Consider the following 23,641-nt stretch of genomic DNA (forward strand, 5'->3'; position numbering starts at 1 on the left):
GCGCTTCCCAAGCGGCGCACTATCCAGTGCGCCACCGGGCCGGCCCCTTGCTGTTAGTAATTTTGGAGGTCGTGTATTTGCCCTCTAGGTCAGAAATCTGAAGATTCAACGTGTGTATGTGTGCATGCATGTGTATGTGTCTCGTGTGTGTGTGTTTCTCGTGGGTGTGTGTGTGTGTGTGTGTGTGTGTGTGTGTGTGAAAGACAAAGACACAGAGAGAGAGAGAGAGAAAGGAAGGAGAAGGAGGGAGGAAAAACAAAGCCAGTGGTCGTGCTTTTAGCTATAGTGTGTTATGTGCTTGTCATGTGCCGGGCACTGCACTACGCTCTCATCAGTGTTTAGCTCAGCTAACCCTCACAACAGCCCTGTTAGCCCCCATTTTGCAGATGAGCAAAGTGAGATTTTAAGACCTTAAGTAAACTTGCCCCCTTTGTCATGTGCCGGGCACTGCACTACGCTCTCATCAGTGTTTAGCTCAGCTAACCCTCACAACAGCCCCGTTAGCCCCCATTTTGCAGATGAGCAAAGTGAGATTTTAAGACCTTAAGTAAACTTGCCCCCAAAGTCCATCTTGCAGCCCAGCGAAAAGAGAGCAAAGGCAGAATATCACAGTTGACTGGAGTGAAAGTCACCATTTAAATGTCAATGCCCTAAACCAGCCAGGTGGAAATAGGACCAGCTGGGGACTTTAACCTATAAAGAGTTTTACTGTGAATAAGTCTATAACATGTGGTTGCCTCTGGCTTAGCTGAGAAGCTGCTAGGGTGCCAGGTCCATTTAAAATACTGCTCTTATGTTCATCTCACCCTATGGTGGATAAAATTCCAGTTCTAAAAATAATATTGTAATACATGAAAGGAGCTAGAACTACGGATGGTTAGTTATAGAGAAGATCATGAATGCTGTTAGGAGATTGTTCAGTGTAAGTTAATGTGCTCACCCCAAGGTAGCTGGAGTTGGCTTAGATTTTGTTCATGTTTTTAGTGAAGACATCTTATTAAAAATAAGGGTTGCTGTCGAAGTGGTTGGTCTTGAGGCAGAAGGGCTAAGCATCTGGAGCACGTTACAACTTTTCAGTCACATGTGACATTATGAAAGCCTCTGTTGGGTTCAAGGGTCGAGCTTGGACTTGTGTCTAAAAATGAGTCGTTAGAGAAGAGATCGAAAACCTCACAGAAAGCAAAAGAAAACCCCTCTCTTTTGGCCTGTGTTAACCTGCAGGGAATAGGGAGTTGCTTTTGTTCTGTATTTTCTTTTGAACCTACAACTAGGCCTAAATGAGGCTTCAGCTTAAGAAAGGAGTTTTGAATCTGTGCTTGAGAACATGTAAACCCATGTTTTGTGGGAATGTTCTATATCTTGATAGAAGTGTAGATTTCTGCATTTCAACATATAAAAAATTTACCATCCACCTCTAGAAAAGAACTAAAAACAAAGTGACCCCTGGAGGGTATGGCTGTCGTGAGCAGCGCTATAGTGTAGGGGCTTTTCTGACTCTGGGAGACTGACCTCAAGGGAGCTGGCTCTGGTTCCACTGTGCAGGCATCCCAAGGGGACTCAGGATGGGAGAAATCACTGCCATGTCCCTCTGGAATTGCCCATACCCAGACCTTAGTCGCTGAGTGATATAAATGCTGTTTGTTAAATAAAGGAGAAGTCTCACCATGGAGTAATAATAATAGCTGGGTGTTGAGAATAGCCAGAAGGAAATCTGGCACAGGGCAGCTTCTTAATTGTAATTATTTTTGTGGCTGCCAGGACAGGACTGGTCAAAGGAGCCAGAACAGTTAACATTCACCAGGCCTGGCCTCCCACATCCACACCCACACCCAGCTGCCCGCCCCGCAGGATGGTGAGGTCGGGATGCCTGAACACTCTTTCAAGGGGCAGAGGAAAGGAGAAATCTCTGGCTTGTTTCTTTTCAAAACTGAAGGAAACCTTCCTAGAAACCCCTCTCCCCCCAGTCCCAACCTAGCAAACTCCCTGCACATTTCACCTGCCGGAATGATGTCCCAGTTGGTCACTTGGCAAGGGGAAGTAGACCACCATAATGGCTGGATCCATCTCCTAGGACACAGAAGGGCTCCATGTCCCTGTGGGTCATGATGTTTTGCAGGATCATGAGCAGTATGGAGATTGCATCCTCAAGAAGGCAGGGGGAAAGGCCGGGGGCAGGCAGAGAACAAGTTCTGTCCCCACTGCCATTTAAAAGTTACCATGATCCAGGACTAGTGAACATTCTAGCCAATTCATTCCTAGGGGCAGTCCTGTGATGTGGGTCCTGTAATTCCCATTTTACAGCTGAAGGAACTGAAGCTCTGAGAGGTTAAATCAGCTACCCAAGGTCACATGGCTAGTAGACATCAGAGCCTCCATCTGAACTCGGGGACTTCCAGCTCCAAAGTCATGCTTTTTCCTCTTGGCCACACAGCCTGTGTAAGATGCAAACCCAGATGCCCATCAGTGTCAGTCACCACCCACCCCAGTTCACTGTCCAGTCACTGCAGTACATACCCTAATCACAGTGGGGTCCTCTCCTTGGACCTCATTCCCCAAAACACTTTCTTTCCAGGCGAGATCTTGGCTTGGGTTCTGGCTCGAGATCAGAGCAGCCCCAGGCTTACCCCTGATGAGGTAGCAGTAGCTCCCGTCAGCATGTGGCCGTTCAGCGGCTGGTGGAAGAGGTGGCTTCCCAGGTGAGGTGCGAGGCATGTAGCCATAGTCATTTCCCAATATCCTGCCTGCACCAGGCAGCATCAGTGTGGCCACTGTGTCTCTTCCACACATTGCCCTCGTGGGAAAGTGCTATTCATGTAAAGAGCATTTTCTTTGGATAAAATGTCTGGGTGGGAAGAGTGGTGGTTTACCTTCAACGCCATGGTCTAAGTCCTCCCACCCTAGGCTCCCAGGCTCCACGTGCCCTGGCTCCTGCACACCCTTCCTACCTCACGCTACACGCTTCTGCCTGACAGGGCTGCGGGCTGGTTTCTACCCAGACTGGCCCTGGGCCAATGCCTCTGATCTTTTAAGACCCAGGTTATGAGTGTCACCTCCTCCAGGAAGCCTGCCCTAACCCTCCAATCTGGCTCAGGGGCTGCTGATTTGAATCCTTAGCCCTCCTGGCCTACCTTCCTTGCAACAGAGCCTAGCGATTGGGAACCACCCGCTGGTCCATGGACTCTGGAACAAGATGGCTTGTAAGGAATTCCTGGGCATATGCATTGGGGACCATAGAGTCAGATTGCTGGGGTTTGTAGCTTGTTTCTTGCATCTATTCAGGGCAGGTTATTTGGCCTTTCTCCACTTTAGTGTCCTCATCTGTAAAATGAGGATAATGACATACCTGCCACTCGCAGTTGTGAGGGCTCAGCGTGGCCCTTCCCGCTCCAGACTCTCATCCTCTGCTTGAGTGTCTGTCTTCCCCATATCTTCCCACCTGTATTCCCAGGACATAGCACAGTAACTGGCACATAGTAGGCCTTCAGTACATGTCCATCAAGTGGTCCTTAGACATCATTCTGGTTCTCAGTGATCCCTCTTAAAACTGATCTAAATGGATTAATGTCAACAACAGCAGGACTGATCTGGCTGCTGCGTGAGCCCTCGGGACCCCGTAGATCCTCAAGACTAGCCACACCAGCAAATGTGCAGTGACTTGGAGACAGGACCGTCTGAGCTCTGTGTTCTTGCTGGTGTCCGGCTCTTCACTGAGGAAGAGTCCTACAGAACTGTGACATGTGGTACGATCTGTGACTTGTCCTGGGAGGGTTGGAAGAAGGTGATGCTTTTAGGAGCATCTACCCATGGGTCTGAGCTCTGTGTTCTTGCTGGTGTCCGGCTCTTCACTGAGGAAGAGTCCTACAGAACTGTGACATGTGGTACCATCTGTGACTTGTCCTGGGAGGGTTGGAAGAAGGTGATGCTTTTAGGAGCATCTACCCATGGCTGTGTCAGCTGAGAGAAACTCAACAGAGTCCCTACCCAGGAAAGCAGCAGAGCCCATCCTGGTGTGTTCTCTCGCTTTTGACTCCTCTCTTTCACCTCCCTCCATCCCTTTTCTAGCTACTATGCTGTCCTGTACCCCATGGTGTACCCCACGAAGATGACAGGGAACCGGGCTGTCATGGCGCTTGTCTACATCTGGCTCCACTCCCTCGTTGGCTGCCTGCCGCCCCTGTTCGGTTGGTCGTCGGTGGAGTTTGATGAGTTCAAGTGGATGTGTGTGGCTGCGTGGCACCGGGAGCCTGGCTACACCGCCTTCTGGCAGATCTGGTGTGCCCTGTTCCCCTTTCTGGTCATGCTGGTGTGCTATGGCTTCATCTTTCGTGTGGCCAGAGTCAAGGCACGCAAGGTGCACTGTGGCACGGTGGTCATCGTGGAGGAGGACGGCCAGAGGACTGGGAGGAAGAACTCCAGCACCTCCACGTCCTCTTCGGGCAGTAGGAGGAACGCCTTTCAGGGTGTGGTCTACTCGGCCAACCAGTGCAAAGCCCTCATCACCATCCTGGTGGTCATTGGTGCCTTCATGGTCACCTGGGGCCCCTACATGCTTGTCATCACCTCCGAGGCCCTCTGGGGGAAGAACTGTGTCTCCCCGACCCTGGAGACCTGGGCCACATGGCTGTCCTTCACCAGTGCCATCTGCCACCCCCTGATCTATGGACTCTGGAACAAGACGGTTCGCAAGGAACTACTGGGCATGTGCTTTGGGGACCGGTATTACCGGGAACCATTTGTGCAGCGACAGAGGACTTCCAGGCTCTTCAGCATTTCCAACAGGATCACAGGTAACTTGGGAACTTGTTAGGAAAGGGATACCCACCCTGAGGCCGATGCGGTCTCTGGTCCTCTCAGCTGCTCTGGCCCATTGATGGGTGAGTTCTCAGGCTGGCTGTGGCCTCAAGGCTCAGAGCACAGATATTTCCTTTGGAGAAGGAACATCCCAGAGTATCCACTGTGACCCCCACGTGGTTCTCTGTCACTCAGCAGCTCAGGGCCACACTGTGGAAGAGGCCAGTAAAGCTCGCCGATGTGCATCCCAAAAGAATTCGGCAGAGGATGCCACTGGTCACAAAGCTGTTTTCTGAAACCCCAGCCAAGGCCCACTGGCCTCAAGAGTGTAGTTACTTCTTTCCTAGAGAAAAAGGAATCCAAGTGTCGGACCAGGCTACCTTCCCCTCTTGGCACATTCCTTCCTTTCATTGTGCCCTCTTTTCAGCACTCCCTCCCCACCTCAGCTGCTCGTCCAGTCTGTCTCTCATCTTCCAGCCACTCAGGCCCTTCCTCATGTGGCCTCTGACAATTCCGGGTGCCAGTGCCAAGCCTCAGTCCTCCGCTGAAGCGTCACTGTCTTGTATGCGCAAGGCTGCCCCTCCATCTGATCTCTGATCCAGAGCGCTCAGGCTCTGGAGACAGTCCCACCGCCCTTGATGAGACTCAGAGGAATTTCTCTAGTCAGGAGTTAGATACTTCTTTCCCTTTTTTATTTTGAAAGAATTTTAGATTTCAAAATTTAGTCGGAAAAGCAGTACAGAGAATTTCCATACACCTAGCTTCCTCTCGTGTTAACATCTTGCATAACCGTAGCTCGATGATCAAACCTAAGACATTAGCTTTGGGGCAGTGCTGTTAACTACAGACTTGATTCAGATTTCATCCATTTTTTCCGTTAATGTCCTTTTTCTTTTTTAGGATCCAGTTCAGGACCCCACATTGTCTTTGGTTGTCATATCTCCCTTTGTCTTCTGCAATCTCTGATAGTTCTTCATTCTTTCCTTATCTTTCGTGACATGGACATTTTTGTAGAGTTCATGTCAGGGATTTTGTAGAAGGCTTCTCAGTTTGTGTTTGTCTGGTGCTTTCTCAAGTTTAGAATGAGGTTTTACGTTTTTGGCAAGACTGCCACAGGGATGATGTGCTTTTCTTAGTGTGTCATTTCAGGGGACCCTATGTTGACATGCCATGTTACTAATTATGTCACTCTTGATCTCTTGGTTAAGGTGGTATCTGTTAGTTTTCTCCACTGTAAAGTCACTAATTTTTGCATTGTGACTAATACCTACCACAGAGGGGGACATGCTTTGAGACTGTGCACATATCCTGTTTCTCCTTCAGCCCTTGCCCACTGTTTTCAGCATGCACTGGTGGGTCTTGCCTCCAGCTGTTATTACCATGTTGTACTGAGGTGAAGTAGCTGGATTTTTAGGGCCATGTTTGAGGGAGACCATCATCTGGCCAAGCCACTAGGGGAGAGATTTTGAGAGCACTTGGTACTGACTGTAGTTCTAATCTCTTGCTAGATGACTTTGGGCAACTCTTCAAACCACTCCGGTTAATTTTTCCTCTTCATGAAATAGGTCTTCCACCTTCCCTCTCAAGAGGGAGAAAGAAATAATGACCTAAAGATCATGACTACTGTGGCAGTGATAACGAGATTCTTTCCATGTGACAATGAAACACACCAACATCACTAATTTATTTCATGGGTCGATGGAGTATTATATCTTTTTTTCTTTTTCTTTTTGGCAACTGGCTGGTATGGGGAGTAGTGTTATGTCTTGAGAGAGGAAGGAAGTCTAGGACTTATTTTGAACACAGGAGAAAAAAAATCTCTCTATATCCTAGTATTTTAACCACTCAAATGCCCACCCCCTGCCACTTGCAAGCCCATGTTTCCAAGTATGACTTGTGAGCCAGGAGTACATGCAATTTTTGGCTTCATTTCACTGATTAACTTATTTGTTCAGATTTTGTAAAATCACTTGTCTGCTAGGCAAAAACGTAATAGATGTTTCCTATTCCAATGAAGTTTAGAATGAGGAAGTAAAAAAATGAGGAAAGAGAACAGAAGAGGGGAGGGTAGATAGAACGAAGCCAAACATCTGCATTTTGGGCCAAAATTTTCCATGCAAAAATCACTGTGATTCTCCTGGAAGAGTTTGTGAGGCTGTGAGCACAAGCAGAAAACACCAGCTGTGGTTAGGTTGGCAAGTCCAAGACAGCCGGTGGTCTCATCCTCATTTAGGGCAAAGCACCTCATGGCATGCTTTTGGGTTGAAGAGCTTGTGGGATGATGGGTTCTGAGTTGTTGGCCTTCCCCAGGAATGGGAGCTGGGGAGTCCCTGGTGTTCTTCCCCAACGCTTCTGATCCCGAGGGGCTGCCAGCAGCATCAGCATGAGTCTGGGAACAAAGCAGAATGCAGGCCCCCAGCCCAACTCCACACCCTGTGCTGCCCATGCCAGGAGTGCCGGCTGCCTTTCTGATTGGGAGAACCCCGGCCACCTCTTGTCCCTGGTCCCTCTGTCTGAGCCAGGACTGCCCAGATCCTGTCTGACATCCTATGTGCGCATGGCGTGGATCTGCAGCAGATTCCTAAATCCAAATCACTTCCCCTGCCATCAGCCTGCTTCCAGGCCACCTCCCTCATCCTCAGAGAATGCAAGAGCTCTGGCGTTAGCACGGGGAAGAAAGATGATCAGATTCGTTCCAAAGCCAGCAAGAAACGACTTGGAGGCTCTGTCTTGGTTTTGTTCCTCTCCGTTTGCATGGGCACCTGGAAAGTTTTAACCAAAGAAATCAGTAAATGGAATGATAAACTTTTCTAAAACAGGGTTTATGAGCAAAGGCAGAAACAGAATTTCACAAATACCTGGAGCTTCCCAGCTGACTCAGATGACAGGAGCTTTATGAGCACAGGACAACGGTTATTTAATACATAGACAGATTTCAGCTATAATCAGATTTTAGTTTTCTCATTCTGTTGACCTCAAACTGAATAAGTACAAATGCTTAGGCTTTCTCTGGGGTGCCAGCTTTCACTGGGCCACCAAATACCTTCTGCTTGTGAAATCTCATTAGCAGATTCTGGAGGGTAGGGCTCACTTAGGAATTTAGGTCTCTGGGCTACCTGGAGGTTGCCAGGCACTGCCACCTCATGGTGGACCCTGGGGCACACATTGGCTTCTAAGTGCTTAAATGTAAGATAAATGCTAACATTTGGTCTTAGGATGCTAAACCACAAATCCAAAACTGACAGCTGGCTAATAGCAATCAGAGCAAAGAGGAGGCCTTCAGGAGAGAGAGCAAGTAGCTTTTGCATCAGCCCTTCACCTTCAGAAACAGACCCTTCCCTCCAGCCCGGGCTGGGGAGCCTAAGCACCGCCCCTTACCCAGCCCTAGAGGTAGCCTGGACATCGTGGGAGGGCAGCCTCTCCAGTGCCGCTCTTACCTGGGGCTGATGCTCGAAGCACCTGCAACTGGGCACAGAGCCTTTCCAGTTATCTCCTGGAAAGGAGGACACTGACTCACACTCAGGAGAAAATACCTTGCTCCAGGTCCTTCTTTGAGAGGCGTGGGCTGGAGGGAGGGAAGGGTGAGCCTGGAGCCTTTGAAGTTTCTTCCTTTGGTTTTTTAAGTTCCTTTCCTGGTAGCACTTACAGGTCTTTTGATTGCTTCAAGTGCCTGCTTCACACCAGAATCATGCCCCTGTTCTTTTAGCTTCAAAAAGGTACTAGTGCCTTTTAACTACCCTGTGCTTCTGGGGAGCTGCAAGCCTGATCTCTTGGTGTTTTTTTTTTTTTTTTTTTTGAGGGGTTGGACTGGGCTTAGCCCAGTAGATTTATTGTTGTTTCATATGAAAAATCTCAGGTTAACTGTACCCACTCTCCAGTGTTGAATGCTGGATAACAAAGCATAGAGAGTTGCTACCTGGCGGCTGTTTCCAGGCCTTTTAGCTGAGCCACATTGGTCTGGCTCAAATGATTCCTCCCAGTGGCAGAGACCAAGACATGTTCCTGGCTTTCACCGCAGCCTCAGAGATGGTGTCCAAAACCCACTGTGGCTTCAGCTGTCCCAGCTGGCAGGGGCTGGACCCACAGGCTCCACTCCCCAAGGCCAGGCTTCCTGCTGAACACAATCATTCGTGTTCAGAGGCCAAGACCCTGGAGGGGATGGTCACGTGCAGGGGAGATGCTTGAGGTCCTCTCTGGTCTCAGCCCTCTGCACCAACCCCCAGGAAAGGCAAAGGCCTCTGGCAAAAGTGGAACTCCCAAAGAAAGGTAATGAAAGGGACGTTCCGAGAGAAGCTCGCTGTGACCGCCCTCCCCTCCTCCACCACCCTTTCCTGCTGGGGTCCAGGGAGGAAAGGAAAGAGTATGTTCTATCACCTGTACCCCCAGAAGAATTAGGATAAAATTAAAGAATGGGGACTTCTCTTATCTGTGGATGAGCTGTAGGAAAATACAAGACTGTCCCTTATGGCAGGTCATTAAATCTACTAGGCAGTAGATCCTCCTCGTGAGATCTGAGGAGTTCGACTTTTTTGTGCTATATTTTTAATTTCTAAGAGGTTTATGTTATCTCTGTGTTCCTTGTTTTTTTTTTTTTCCTTTTTGTCTTTTTTCGTGTCTGGCAACGGATCGCAACCCTCAGTGTCGCGCCCATACCGGACAGGGACCGGCAACGGGATCGCAAACCTCGGTGCTGCACCCACACCTCGCTCAGCCAGCGAGCGGGAACCAGTCTGTATGTGGGATCCGAACCCTCGGCGGGAGCGCCACCGCGCTCTCAAGCGGCGCACTGTAGCAGTGCGCCACCGGGCCGGCCCATGTGTTCCTTGTTTTTTATAGCCATCAGCTCTTTTTTTATGGATTCATTATTTTCCCAACTTTCTGAGGATGCCCAATTATATTTTTTTTCTTGAGCTCCCTGCATTGTCTCCACTGAGATCCATCTCTCATGTTTTCTTCTCTTTTTCCCACCTCTGTCTTTCATGCTAGTGCTTTTACTTAAATTAAATGTGCAGTGACCCTTGGGCATCCCTTTGCCTTTAATAACGAGTCACTAGAAAGCCATTGGGAAGCCCTGGGTGTGGTGGGGCTGGCAGGTTTCTTGACTGTAGGGTGGTCTGGCTGAGCCATTTTATGGGGCACCAAACTCTTGGTGTCTGCGGGTCTTTTCTCTAGGGTTGATTGGTTTTCCCAGGGAAGGGTTCTGTAGTCTCCAGCCCAGGTTGAGTGGGATAAGGGGTCAGGGTCTCATTGTTAAATACAAAAAGTTTGTACTCAAAAAGTTTGTGGATAAATGGAATTAAACAATTATATGGGGCCCAGCTGGTTAGCTCAGTTGGTTAGAGCACGGTGTTCTAATGCCAAGGTCAAGGGTTCAGATCCCCATACCAGGCAGCTGCCAAAAAACCAACCAAATAAAAACAAACAAAAGATAATACTGTTGTGAGGTTGTCGCCCAGGAAAGGAACCAAACAATTAAGAATTTTAACAGAGTCTTTATTAGCCAGCTGGCGACTACCTCCCCTAGGTATTTTCCATCAGCTCTTTTTTTATGGATTCATTATTTTCCCAACTTTCTGAGGATGCCCAATTATATTTTTTTTCTTGAGCTCCCTGCATTGTCTCCACTGAGATCCATCTCTCATGTTTTCTTCTCTTTTTCCCACCTCTGTCTTTCACGCTAGTGCTTTTACTTAAATTAAATGTGCAGTGACCCTTGGGCATCCCTTTGCCTTTAATAACGAGTCACTAGAAAGCCATTGGGAAGCCCTGGGTGTGGTGGGGCTGGCAGGTTTCTTGACTGTAGGGTGGTCTGGCTGAGCCATTTTATGGGGCACCAAACTCTTGGTGTCTGCGGGTCTTTTCTCTAGGGTTGATTGGTTTTCCCAGGGAAGGGTTCTGTAGTCTCCAGCCCAGGTTGAGTGGGATAAGGGGTCAGGGTCTCATTGTTAAATACAGGAGTACTCAAAAAGTTTGTGGATAAATGGAATTAAACAATTATATGGGGCCCAGCTGGTTAGCTCAGTTGGTTAGAGCACGGTGTTCTAATGCCAAGGTCAAGGGTTCAGATCCCCATACCAGGCAGCTGCCAAAAAACCAACCAAATAAAAACAAACAAAAGATAATACTGTTGTGAGGTTGTCGCCCAGGAAAGGAACCAAACAATTAAGAATTTTAACAGAGTCTTTATTAGCCAGCTGGCGACTACCTCCCCTAGGTATTTTGGAAGAGCAGCAGCTAGTCTTGGTCTGGTGGAGTTTATAAAGGCAAAAACCACATCCCATTGGCACACAGGTTTGTCCAGGTGCACAAAGCAGCTAGGGGGCTAGATTACAGAAGCCAAAAATGAGCAATTAAAGCCATCAAGCGTGAAAATTTTCATTGTATATGGTTCCCATTTCTGTGCAACGGTTTTTGTTTCTGTGAGGTTTTTTGTTTCTATGAGGTCCATGGTTTCTCGTGCAGAGAGCGGCAGTCTGACAATGAGAATGGAGTAGTGTCTACCTAAGATGGCATCGGTCATGTCAGGGTTTCTGTTACAGTACAAATCTTTCCATGAAGTTTTTTTTTTTTTTTTTTTTCCTTTTTCCTTTTTGTCTTTTTTCGTGTCCGGCAACGGATCGCAACCCTCAGTGTCGCACCCGTACCGGACCGGGACTGGCAATGGGATTGCAACCCTCGGTGCTGCACCCGCACCTTGCTCAGCCAGTGAGCAGGAACCGGTCTGTATGTGGGATCCGAACCCTCGGCGGGAGCGCCGCCGTGCTCCCAAGTGGCGCACTGTAGCAGTGCGCCACCGGGCCGGCCCTGATTTTTTTTTTTTTCCATGAAGTTTTGAGGACCCCTCGTATGTTGACTCTCACTTTTCTCTCTGTCTTTACTGTGTCGCTCCCACCCTTGGCCGTGCCTGTGTCTCCGAATCCAGAAACCTTGCTTCAGTCTTTCCACTCTCCTACCAACACAGCCCGGACTGGGGAAAGGCAGGGGAAGGGCCCAGCTGCTTTCTACAGAGACTTTCCATGGAGCCCCACCTGCCAGCAGATTCATGGGCCTCCAATTCCTGAGCTTAGGCCTCCCCCACTGCCAGCTCAGTTCTCCTTCCTGAGTCAGTTTCATCACCCTCACTCATCTGTCTTATAGCTTCTAAAAAGTCTCTCCCCCTTTGGGGTTTAAACTTCTTTTAAACTATCTCTTTTTGGTATTCAAGTAGGACTTCAGGAGGTATACACGGGGTTAAGTCCTCCATGTTTAATTGGAAGATCTTCTCACAAGACTATTAGATTTTCCTCTTCCACCTGCCTTATGGGTGTTTTGCATTGTCAGGAGAAGTGTCCCCTTTGGGAGAACCCAGGAATCCTGATATGGTGGGTTAGGAATGAGGAGCAAGGTGGAGAAAGAGCAGCCAGGGTCACCTACCTTTCGGTGGGCTGAGAGCAAGTTTTGCAAGGGGGAGCAGAGAGAACAGGAGGGTGGGAGGCGAGGGCCGTGGGGAAGACTGAAGCGGGCGAGTCCATGCTCCATGCCTCAGCAATGTGTGATCGTGCCCTCAGTGCCAACTTTACCTTTCAGACCTGGGCCTGTCCCCACACCTCACAGCGCTCATGGCCGGTGGACAGCCCCTGGGGCACAGCAGCAGCACCGGGGACACTGGCTTCAGCTGCTCTCAGGACTCAGGTAACCTCCATGCTTCATAAGCCTCTCACCGGTTGTGCACCCTGATGCAGGTCAGGGAGCTGGTAGGAGGGGTCTTTCCCATGGTGTGTGGAAAGGGCACGGGGAGCAAGAATCATGAGTCTTGGTTTCCAGTCGCAGCTTTTATCTTTCCTGCTGTTCTTGTGCTTCGGTTTCCTTCTCTATAAAATGGGGATCTTAGTTCCCGTTCTCTCTGCCACACAGTGCTATTGGGAGGTTGAAAGCAAGTGGAAGCCTTCAAAAAGCTAAAATGTGAAATGATCATGAGTTGTTACCTGATTACAATAGCCATTGGCCAGTACAGGCCCCAGAGTCAACCTGCCTGGTTTTCAGTCTCCAATTGGCTTTCTACGAGCTGTGTTATCTTAGGCAAGCTGTTTAATCTCTTTCTAAGCCTCGAGTTTCTGCATTTGTGAAATGGGGGTAGTAATTCCTCTATCCAAGTGCAGTTGTGAGAATTAAGAGGCGTAATGGTAGAAAGGCACTCGGCTCGGTCCCGGGAGAGAGCACGCCCTCCACAGGCCAGTCTCATCATCAGTCACACCCAGCTCCTTTTGAGGAGCTCAGTCCACACGAAGAAACACGTCCAGGGCACCCAGCCATGTCTGTTCCCCATCGTGGGGCTGGCGTTTGTGGGTGTGCCAGGCATGAAAGGAGCAGTGCTGAATCCCGGAACACGGAGCAGCAAGCTCGGCAGTGGGTACTTTGCTCCGAGCCCCCCTCTCTCTCTCTACTGCTGGGAGCTTTGGAGAAATCATCTCTGCCTTGACCTGTTTGCTGTCCTCTGAGGCTGCCAGGTCATTGAACTCTGGGGTCAGACCTTGGGGCTGGCATCGAGAGCAGGCCTTTTGTCACATTCCCTCACCTGGCAACCCAGAGGGTCCCACACCACGTTGAGTCACATAATACACCACTGGCCACACCTTCCCTTCTAGACCCGAGTCTCTCATGTGATTTAGAGTAAAGGAAGGTCTCTGTTACTCCCTGGGCTACAGCCCCATGCTAAGGCAACCAGCAGGGATCCAGAAGCACCTGGCATTCATTCATTGAACAAATGCAATTTGCTGAGCCTCTGCTCTGGCCAGGCGCTGTGCTAGTTCTGGGGGTGTGGTGGTGAAACTGCCCTTTTGGAGCTTTCAGTTTAGTGGGAAGACAGACATTCATCTCGTGGAATTGTATACTTTAAATAGGCAGTTGTATGGTATGTGAATTATACGTCAGTAAAACTATTAAGAAAACATTGTGAATGTGATGAGAGCTACAGAAGGGGAAGCTGGAATGCTGTGGGAACATGTAACAGGGAGACACGAGTTACTAGGGGAGGAGGGTTAGGAGAGGTTTGTCAGAGGAAATGATGTCAAACCTGAAGAATAAACAGGAAGTGGCCAGGCACAGGGAGTAAGGGACAGCATTATAGGCAGAAGGAGCATGGGCTTTGGGGTCACACAGACCTGAGTGTGAGCTTCAGCCCTGCCATTTATTCACTGTGTCCTTATTAATAATGACTTCCGTTGATGTGGCCTTTGCTGTGTGCCATGCACTGTGCTACATTTTACATGTCTCAACTCACAGCAGCTCTATGAGGCAGATTGAATGATGATCCCCATTTTACAGATGTGGAAAGACACTGAAGGGTTAAATAACCTGCCAGTGATCCTGGTCTGTCCAACTGGAACCTGTGTGCTTAACCACCATATTCTAATGCCTGCCAAAGGACTGTTCCTTCTAGGCAAGGTGTTCTGGAACTGCATACACGGAGCTCCAGGCTTTCATTTCTTTCTAATTTCCTGATCACCCAGGCCTTGATGGGTTGAAGGCTGGAAACTAAGAACAAGGCTGGTCCCAACATTCGTCCTGGTATCGGGCCAGGGAACTGATGAGGGCCCTTCCTTCCCTCCCTGCCCTCTGCCCCCATCTCCTCCCTGCCTGCTCTGCCCAGCTCTTTCTCATAGGGCTTCCCTGACTCTCTGCCTTTATTTCCCCACTTTCTTGGGGAAGGGTAGATTTTTCAATCCTTTTTTGATCCCCAAAGAACTTTACATTTTCAAGTTTTAAATTTGTATCCAACACAACATGCTTTAACCACGGCGATAGAAATTCAGACTGTAAGAAGAACCACTCAGAATACAAAGCTCCTCTTAACAGGACCCGCTCCTCCACTCAACCTTCCCCTTTCCCTGCATATCAGGTCTGGCAGATGTGCCCCTGCTGTGCTGTGTTGATGGTGGCACACTGCCCCTGCTCTGGATGACATGGCTGTACTTTGTGTGTGGCTGAAGCCACGCTGGCTGCAAACTCCTGAAATGGAATGATGGATGGGATGTTTCTTGGGCAAATGCTGCAGGGCAGTTGCTGCACTGATTATGGGTTTGCATAAATGGGAGAGAGGGATACGGGGCTGCTGAGAGAGGGAGAGAAGGAGAAGAGGAGCAGATTGACAGAGGGGACAGCGAGGACTTTGTATTGCTGGTTGTACATGCACAACCTGTCCTTCACTTTAGGGACGGACATGATGCTGCTTGAAGACTACACATCTGATGACAACCCTCCCTCCCACTGTACTTGCCCACCCAAAAGAAGGAGCTCAGTGACGTTTGAGGATGAGGTGGAACAAATCAAAGGTTGGTTTCTGTGACTGACTGCTTCAGGAAAACAGAGAAGACAGGAAATGATCTTAAGACAATTCCTTGGCTCAGCCCTGCCCCACACCAGGACATACTAGGGCTCCACCACCTTTGCCCACCCCCTGAGTACTCCCAGCTCTGCTGTCTCACTTGAGCCCTTAGACATCCTAACTGTCAGAGCAAGTAGCATCTCCCACTGGGCACACAATTGCTGTTGAACTTGATGCACACAGAGTCCAGATCCTGAGTCACATCTTCTCCCTCAGAAATTGCCTGATTGGATAAAAGTTTCTGAACCCCCCCCAGTTTCCTTCTTTTATGGGTGATGTGCAGTTATAAATCTGAACCTTCCCCCTCTGAGCCTCAGTTTCTTCCTGTGGAAAATGGCCCAATGAGCGTGCCTTTTCTGCTGGAGGTGGAAGCTGCCATCTTGATTTTCTGTTGCCCCAGAGGCAGATGAGGGCACTAGAGTCCTGCGAGGGGCACGAGTTCTGCTGTAGTCCAGTCCCTACATTTTTCTACTCCCCTGTTCTCAACTCAATCCCCAGCACCCTTGTTGCCTCTGGAACTCGGGGTTAGTTTCCCATCGGACATGCTGTGACAAAGCAGCCAGCCAGGCTGCCCAGAGATGTGAGACTCTTTTCTCCTGAGTCCTGCCAAGTGAGGACAGCCATTAACATGACTGGGCTGTGGATGTGGTGATGTCCAGGGACTTTAAGGTGTCAGTTCTTCCAAAATACTGAATATGAAAATAAGTGTGGGCCCTGTCAGAGTTTTAGGTTCATAGTTAATCACATTTCTTCTACCACCCCCTTCCCCAACTTTCAGAACAAATGGAGAAGCAGTCACGGAGGTCAGAGAGGCAGATGACAAATCATCACTACACTGGCAAAGCAGAGAATAGAGCTTGGACTATGGCTCATGGCTTTATCATGTATTACTCTTCTATAGAAAAAATAAATTGAACGCCTCCCCAACGCCCCCAGCCCACATAAAGACCAAGCTTGCCCCCTCACCCCTGCTTTGTGGGTGCGGCTCTGCAAGCGCCTCTCCGCGGGCAGTGAGAGAGCACGGCACAGCAGGGGAAGCCCCCTCGCCTGCTGGCGAGTGGCAGGGCGGCTAGAGGCCAGGGTTCTTTACTCTTTCCCTCTTGCAGAGTAGGGTGCAAGTTGCCTGCTCTCCAGAAAATGTGAGGAGGAGAAGATAAATTGTTGCCCTAGAACATCTGGAGAAAAGAGGCGGTGAGGTTAATAATAATAAGGCACTGGATGTGAAACTGACGAGCCACCTCCCTTCCTCTCTGTTCATTCTAGTTGTCAGGGGTCCTTATCCTGCGTAGCGTGCTTGAGACTTTATTGTAACTTCCCACCGTGAGATTCTCCATGACTTTAAGGAAGCTCTAAGCAAGTGTGAAGAGGAGAGACATGACATTTGTGTTTGTGGAAGTTTATAGCCATCGATATTACACTGCTTCAGGGAGCTGAAAGACCAGAAAACCCTTTCAATGATGTAAAATATTTTGATTAGCATTAATAGAAAGTATTTATCAAGCCTTTTCTATGGGCCAGACCTAGGCTAAGCACCTTAGAAAGAATGATCTCATTTAATTATCACAGTAACCCTATGAAGTAAGAGTTGTCTTACTATCTTCTCTTTACAGATGAGGAAACTGAGGCTAGATTAAATAACTTCTAAGATTTCCCAGGTAGTAAGTCCAGGAGTCAAGGATTTTAGCCTAGGGAATCTGATTTTGAAACCCATGCCCTTAACCTCAGTTTGCCTCCCCTCCTCGGGCAGTGAAGCAGCAGTGGGCATATGCCCAGGAGAGTCACTGGTCCGGTTCCTCGGCTAACCTTTTTTCTGCCTTCTTCCTTAGAAGCTGCCAAGAACTCTATTCTTCATGTGAAAGCCGAAGTACACAAGTCCTTGGACAGTTACGCAGCCAGTTTGGCCAAAGCCATTGAGGCTGAAGCCAAAATCAACTTATTTGGGGAGGAGGCTTTGCCAGGGGTCTTGTTTGCAGTACGGACTGTCCCTGGGGCTGGCTTTGGGGGCCGCCGAGGCAGCAGAACTCTTGCCAGTCAGAGGCTGCAGCTGCAGAGCATTGAAGAAGGGAACATTTTAGCTGTGGGACACAGATGAGGGCCTCCAGGTAGACTGGGGCTGGAGTTGGAGACGCTGGCCCATGGAGGGTTTCCCATTACCGTCTGTGCTGGGGCCGTGGGAGCATGTCACTGTGTACAGTGGGCCAAACACAGGAAGGAACAATATCTGGTATACAGCCACCAGAAGGACTGAAAATAATGTCTACCGTCTGTAACTTCAATGTCTGCTGTGAGACCACGTGTGGGCTTCTTTTAGGTCCCAATGATAGAATCAGAGACTCTAAAGCACACATGAAAAAGGAGATGGAGGTGTGGTTGCCGTGGCTTTTTGGGAGGTGGGGCATAGAGGAAAGAAGCCACCATATGGATCATTTCCTGTTCTTCACAACCTGCGTCTTGGGAGTCCAGCCATGCACTGTCCCAGAGGCCTCAGGAGGGGAACCATTCCCAGTGCGCTTTGAAGGCCTGCAGGGAACTTCTTCCTACTAAAAGCACCTGAGAGCAGAGCACCCCAGATGGACTTCCTATACCTCCTGTTCTGGTTATGACCTGGCCTTCAGTGGCACCACCTGCTGGTGCTAATAGGGGCAGCCCACAGGCCGCTGAGGACAGGTTGCACCCCGCCTACCTCCCTAATGACAAATTCCTTGGTATTTCAAAAGAAGGGAGAAACCACTATAAAACATAGAAGGAAGGGGCAGGTACCAGGTATTTTATTTTCAGAATTTAAATAAATCCATTCAGTTAGGACACATCAGTCTTACCAAGACTGAATGGGGCTATGCACAGCCAAGCACAGCTGGGAAATAGAGATCCTGGTATTATTGGAAGGAATCCCTTCACACACAAAAGCCTCACTGAATAGATTCTATGTGTGGTGACTGAGTGACCAATGAAAACAGCTGGCCCCAGTTCCACAGGGGATACTCCCAAGATCAAGTTACTATTGTTACAACCTGGGGCAGCATAGATAGGGTAGGGTAGAAAGAGCACTAGACCCAGAGTCAGCAACCCGGATTCTTGGCCCTGCTGTGCCTTTGTCTGTACATGTCATTTGGGACATCCTGTCGCCTCTCTAAGCCATCTGTAAAATGGGTAAAGGGAGTAGGGAGTTGAACAGTCTCCAAGATCATTTCCAGCTCTGATCATCTTTGATGTTCTCAGAATTTGTAAACGGACCAACATTTGTATAACGTTTGAGTGTAGCTCCTAATGGGGACAGGTCCTGTGTGCTTGTCTGGCTTGTCTGCTCACAGCACAGTTCTGATAGAATGCTAACCTTCAAGATGCATACATGGAGGGAGAGGGTCGCCGTCTCCTCAGAGGTGGAAGTGGAACAGCAGGAATGTGATTTGTATGGTTACACTCTCTCCTCTCCCCTTCGGGTTGGAACAGCAGTTGAAGTTTGCACTTGGAGCAATTGCTGTGGTGACTTGGGAAGCCATTGAATCTCCTCTTGTATCTGTCCTTTAGCCTGAGTGGTTAAATAAGCTGTTTGAGGACTTTCTCTTCCTTGGTTGGCAGAGGGTAGATTCCAAGGCGACCTCACTGTGTTTGCTACTAGGTAGCTATTCTAGAAAGTGAATTATCTTTGTGATGTTTTCTTCGGGGTCTAGCCAGCTCCTGGTGAGGCAGTGTCTTTTTGCTGTGTGGCAGAAACCAGTGGTTGGCTGGTCCCCTGGTCTGTAGTTGACAAAAGACCTTTTATGAGGCCTGGGGTCTTGCTACCTTCATGGTGATTGAACTAATAATAATTATTCTGGGTCCGCTGGGTGCCAGGCACTGGCCTAGGGTCTGGATGGGAGTGGAAAGGAGCAGAGAGTAGGCTCACCTGTGGGTCCTGCTGGTGACATGTACAGATGAGACAGACTTTGCTCTCACTACTGGGTGGCATTCCTTAGTCTGAGGGCGGCTTATGTTTTCTATATATATTCTGTATATATTTTTTCTAGCACTTGCTTAGTTTCTGAGGGGACTGTATTCCTGATCAACTAGTAGGCACAGAGGTGGAACAGGGCAGAGATCCTTACCTTTGGGATGGGTCGCTGGTTAGGCATTTTTGAGTGCAGCGCATAGGCTTGGAACCCAAGGGTTGAATGCACTAGGCTGGGTTCTAGGGAAAGAACCCTGAGACCCCACAAACCCTCACTGGCAGACCCCAGATTAGCTTGGATATAATCCAAACTAATTTAGGAATACTGTATTTCACAAAATGATTCACCAAGGGCCATTCATTCTGTGAGACACTGCACATAGACTGTGTGCAAGGCAAGCTAGGCTCTGTGGGCAATAACACTGGAGTGTCCTCACTCTAATTGAGGAAGCAAGACCTGGAGCATACTGATTCTAATAAATAGCAAAGTCAAGAAGTGATTACAGAAAAAACTGGCTCCAGAGGGAAGTGCATATTTCCATCTAGGGAGTTAGGGATGGCTCATGACATAGGTGGTAGTTTGAGCTAAGTCTTAAAGGATCTTTGGCAGTTAGAACCATATTTTGCATAATCAGAAATTCAAGTTTGCCTTGATTCAGCTTGAGAGAGAGAAGTAGGGGTGGGGGAGAGGGAAAAGAGACAACCCTCACACATTCTGAAGTTCCTAAGAGGCATTTTTGAGGACACCTGCCCTTAGTACAGGTCAAAAAACTCAAATGCCGCCACCAAACCCAAGCTCATTAGCCATAAACTGCCATGCAGTGGCAGGCCTGAGGCCTTCCTGAGGTGACCAGATGGACAACGGCAGGTGGAACAGTTGGCCACTTTTTAGCTTAAATACTTCAGTCCTGTGTCTTTTGGTTTTGCTAGCACCACTTTTAGGGCTGTTTTCCATCTCTGCTTCTTTCACTGAGATGTCAACCTGACTCCCTGTGCTATTTCCCAGATACCAGGTTTGGGGGTTGTTGTGACCCAGAGGCACTGGAGTCCCTCACTGCAGAGCACACAGCTCTACACCTAGGGCTGGCATTGAGGACCTTAGACACTAGGTGGCAGCAGTGTGGCTGTGAAGAGCTAAGGATAAACCTGAAAGCATGTTTGCCTCTGACAGAGAGCTCTTGCTCTGAACTCTTTCACCATGTCTTGTCCTCAGCCATGGCGACTGGGGACCTCCTGGCTAGCCTGCTTACATGTGTGACCCCATTTTGGTTCACAGGTACTGCCACTACTCAGCTGCTTGATCTTAAGCAAATCACTGCTCCTGGAGAAGCAGGGCTGAGTACAAGAGTAGGGCCAGTTGGTGCTAATGATTCTCATTTCTTTGATTCTCATTTGAGGAGCTGCTGTGTAGTCTTCCTGCAAAAAATTGAGCAACCAGTGAAACTAACTCTATATTTGCAGTGGCCAAGAGTCTGGGTTGAGACAGGAGAGGGAGGAAAAGTGCTCTGATACAGTGAGAGATCTTGTTAATCTGTTTAGATTTAACTATATGAATATTTTCCCATTCTAACAATACAGCTCTGATTAGAGACATGTCTCTGGAGGGACCACAAGATACACTCATTAGATGTGTTCAGTCTTGAGCCCCCGCTGTCTCCTGTCTGGAACAGAGGGTGATGTGGCTATAAAAGGAGACAGGGAACTAGCATGTACTAAGTGCCTATTGTGTGCATAACCTGGTAGGTATCTGAGTGCCTGTTACGTGTTAGGCACTGTTAGGTATTTCCAAATACTTTATCTCACTTTACCTCAGTGCAAATGTGATATTGTGGGAATGGTGCAGGTGGGGGTATGGTTGTGAGTTCAGGTCCCATGCTGACGCTTATCAGCTGGATGTTCCTGTGCAAATTAGTCAGTACTTCTACATCTGTTTCCTCATCTGTACAATGAAGTTTTGTAATCTGTTTCTATGTGGGGAGACACAGAATTCAGGGAGGCCTCTCTCATAAGGTAATTGTGTAGATTATTCTGATTCTGTTGCCTGTAACAGAATACCTGGAACTGGGTAACTTATGAAGAAACACTATTTATTGCTTATAATTTCAGAGGCTGGGAAGTCCAAAGTCCAGGAAACATCTGGTGAGAGCCTTGTTGGTAGTGACAGTGACACAGGGGTCTCATATGGTAGAGTGGCGGAACAGAGAGTGAGCTAACTCCTCCTCCTCCTTTTAAAACCCTCAAAACCATGCCCTTGATTCCAAGAATGGATCAATCCACTCATAAAAGTATAGTCCTCACAATCTAATCACCTCCTCAAGGCCCTACCTTCCAACTACCACAATAGGATTTCCCAACCTCTTAACATTATCATACTGGGGGCCAGGCCTCCAACACATGAAACTTTAGGGGGCCACAATCCAATCCAGCATAACTTGTAAAGCATCCAGCATAGTACCGGGGGTGTAGTTGAGCTGGGCCACTAGTATTTCTTCTCCATAACTCTGTGAGGGGGTGTATTATTCTTGTTTTACAGGGCTTTCTATAACGAGAAGTGAGAATCTTGAAAAGATAACTTATCCTAGATAGGAGGTGTTGAAGGTAGTTGCCATGGGAATTGCCATGTTTGCTGTGTAGCACAAAATGACTTTAGGGAAAGAAGGGACGTAAGGAAGGGGAAGGCACTCTAGAGGAGGGAGGCAAGGCTAAGTAGCATCTGGAACTCGAGATCTGGGGAGTTTTCTATGAAAAAAAGGTCTGTCCTCCACTGGCCTGTTTGTACAAAGATAAAATAATTGTACATTTCCCTGAATGGCTATCAATGATGACCAAACACAGGGCCTGGCAGAGAGTCCCAAGTCACAGGACAAAGGACAAATCAGCCTTGACCTTCCTTACAGCCCAGAGGGGCATTCTCCCTGAGAAGTGCCCTGGGGTGCTAATGACAGCTCTGTCCTCCAGTGACAGAGTGACTGCTTGGCTGTGGCTCTTGGGTTCACACAGTCTCTAATTCTCCAAGACTCTGAGGAAAGAGGTGAGGCAGGGATAGGAGTCCATGCTACTACCTGCAGTATATGCAGAGATGCAGATGAAGCCTGTGGGAGAGAGAAGGGAAACACAGTCTTCACCCTGAGGCGAAGGAAAGTACATGGCTGGGCTGAGTCATATATGACTACGAGAAGGGGATAGGGGACACATAGAATCCAGGGAAGACTAGAGAAATTGTCTAAGGTTTCAAAGTCAGGTAAGCCAGAGGCAAGGCCAAACTCCAGGTCTTGGCCATGTGGCTGAGGGAATGAAGGAGTGAGCCTTGTAGCTCAAGGAGAATGAGGGATAGTTAAAAGTCATCATTACAGCAGGACAGTGGGACTTTATTAGGTAGGTAGAAAGAACTGCTGTAAACCAAGGAGCTTGAGATAATAATATCTGTTGGCCAGACCTAAGAAGTGAAGGCCCAAGGAAAGTGATTGAACTCACTGGAATTATTAGGTAGGTAGAAAGAACTGCTGTAAACCAAGGAGCTTGAGATAATATCTGTTGGCCAGACCTAAGAAGTGAAGGCCCAAGGAAAGTGATTGAACTCACTGGAAAGAATTCAAAGCACAAACTCAAATCTGCATAAGATTACAAAGAGCACAATTTTGATCAATGTTATTTTTAGGAGAACATAATACACAAAGCTGTGTTCATTTCCCTCAGAAAGCATTTTCCTGGGCAGTATTAATAGCTTAGAAGTAGAAGCCACTTGTTTTTATGACAACACCGTTTTGAAATATCATAAATCACAGGTGAGTCAGCCCCTCCCACAGGAAAAGCATCACAGGGAGGATCAAGGCCTGGGCAGAAAAGGCCATGTTCAGAGGGCAGTAGAATGAGCCTGTTTGTCTAGGGTAAGTCTGTCAATCAGTGATGTGGACATGCTTAAGGGACAGAGTCCTGTGTTTTGTTCTGACAATAGACCCCTCCCTGCAGAAGTGGTTAAAGAAACGAACTTTCAAAAAACAACCAACCAACAAAAAAACCCAAGCTACTCCTGAAATATATTTAACTTGAAGTTTTTGGATGACTTTTTTTTTTTAAAGATAAGAAAAATGTTTAGGATTATTATAAATCAATATTTATGAACAAGTGAAAGTATTTAGAATAGTTTTGTTTACTTAATTAAATATGTTTTTGGTATGTGTACAACTGTGGAAATTGTGAATGTGTACTTGGACTTGTGGTATGTGGACTTTTTTGGGTGCCTCTCTTTTTTCCCCGTTTTCTGCAGCTCTATTCCTTTCTCCATCCTCCCTTCTCATGGGCTAAAAAGAGGGACACTGAGCAGTAAGGGGCAGATTGTTGTGGAACTGGGGGGCAGTGGTGCCCATACCAAAGTCACCTGGGTATATCCATACATACTTTTTTCACAAATTTCTCCAAGGCAATTAAATTCATGGAGTATTATTAAACAACCTGTTTCTCACCATGCCCAAGAAACACTCTTAACCCTACATTTTTTTTTTTTTTTTTTAAATCTTTTTTGTGACTGGTAAGGGGATCGCAACCCTTGGCTTGGTGTC

General features: G+C 48.1%; 1 protein-coding gene and 1 pseudogene across 2 annotated transcripts in view; both read left to right on the plus strand.

Moving 5' to 3' along the window:
• The window catches only part of GPR161 (G protein-coupled receptor 161), a 21,747-nt gene extending 4,250 nt beyond the window's left edge, over positions 1-17,497 (plus strand). Inside the window, exons 2-5 of the mRNA XM_008588225.1 lie at positions 4,063-4,787; positions 12,358-12,462; positions 14,982-15,101; positions 16,981-17,497. Coding sequence (XP_008586447.1) covers positions 4,063-4,787; positions 12,358-12,462; positions 14,982-15,101; positions 16,981-17,246 — 1,216 coding nt within the window. The 3' untranslated portion in view covers positions 17,247-17,497. The remainder of the gene's footprint in view (positions 1-4,062; positions 4,788-12,357; positions 12,463-14,981; positions 15,102-16,980) is intronic.
• Positions 17,320-18,052, plus strand: LOC103603659 (annotated as a pseudogene). The gene has a single exon (XR_551639.1). The product of XR_551639.1 is annotated as an uncharacterized LOC103603659 (transcript).
• Positions 18,053-23,641: the final 5,589 nt, after the last annotated feature.

Source organism: Galeopterus variegatus, unplaced genomic scaffold (assembly GCF_000696425.1).
Source record: "Galeopterus variegatus unplaced genomic scaffold, G_variegatus-3.0.2 Scaffold4729, whole genome shotgun sequence".
Taxonomy (NCBI): Eukaryota; Metazoa; Chordata; class Mammalia; order Dermoptera; family Cynocephalidae; genus Galeopterus; species Galeopterus variegatus.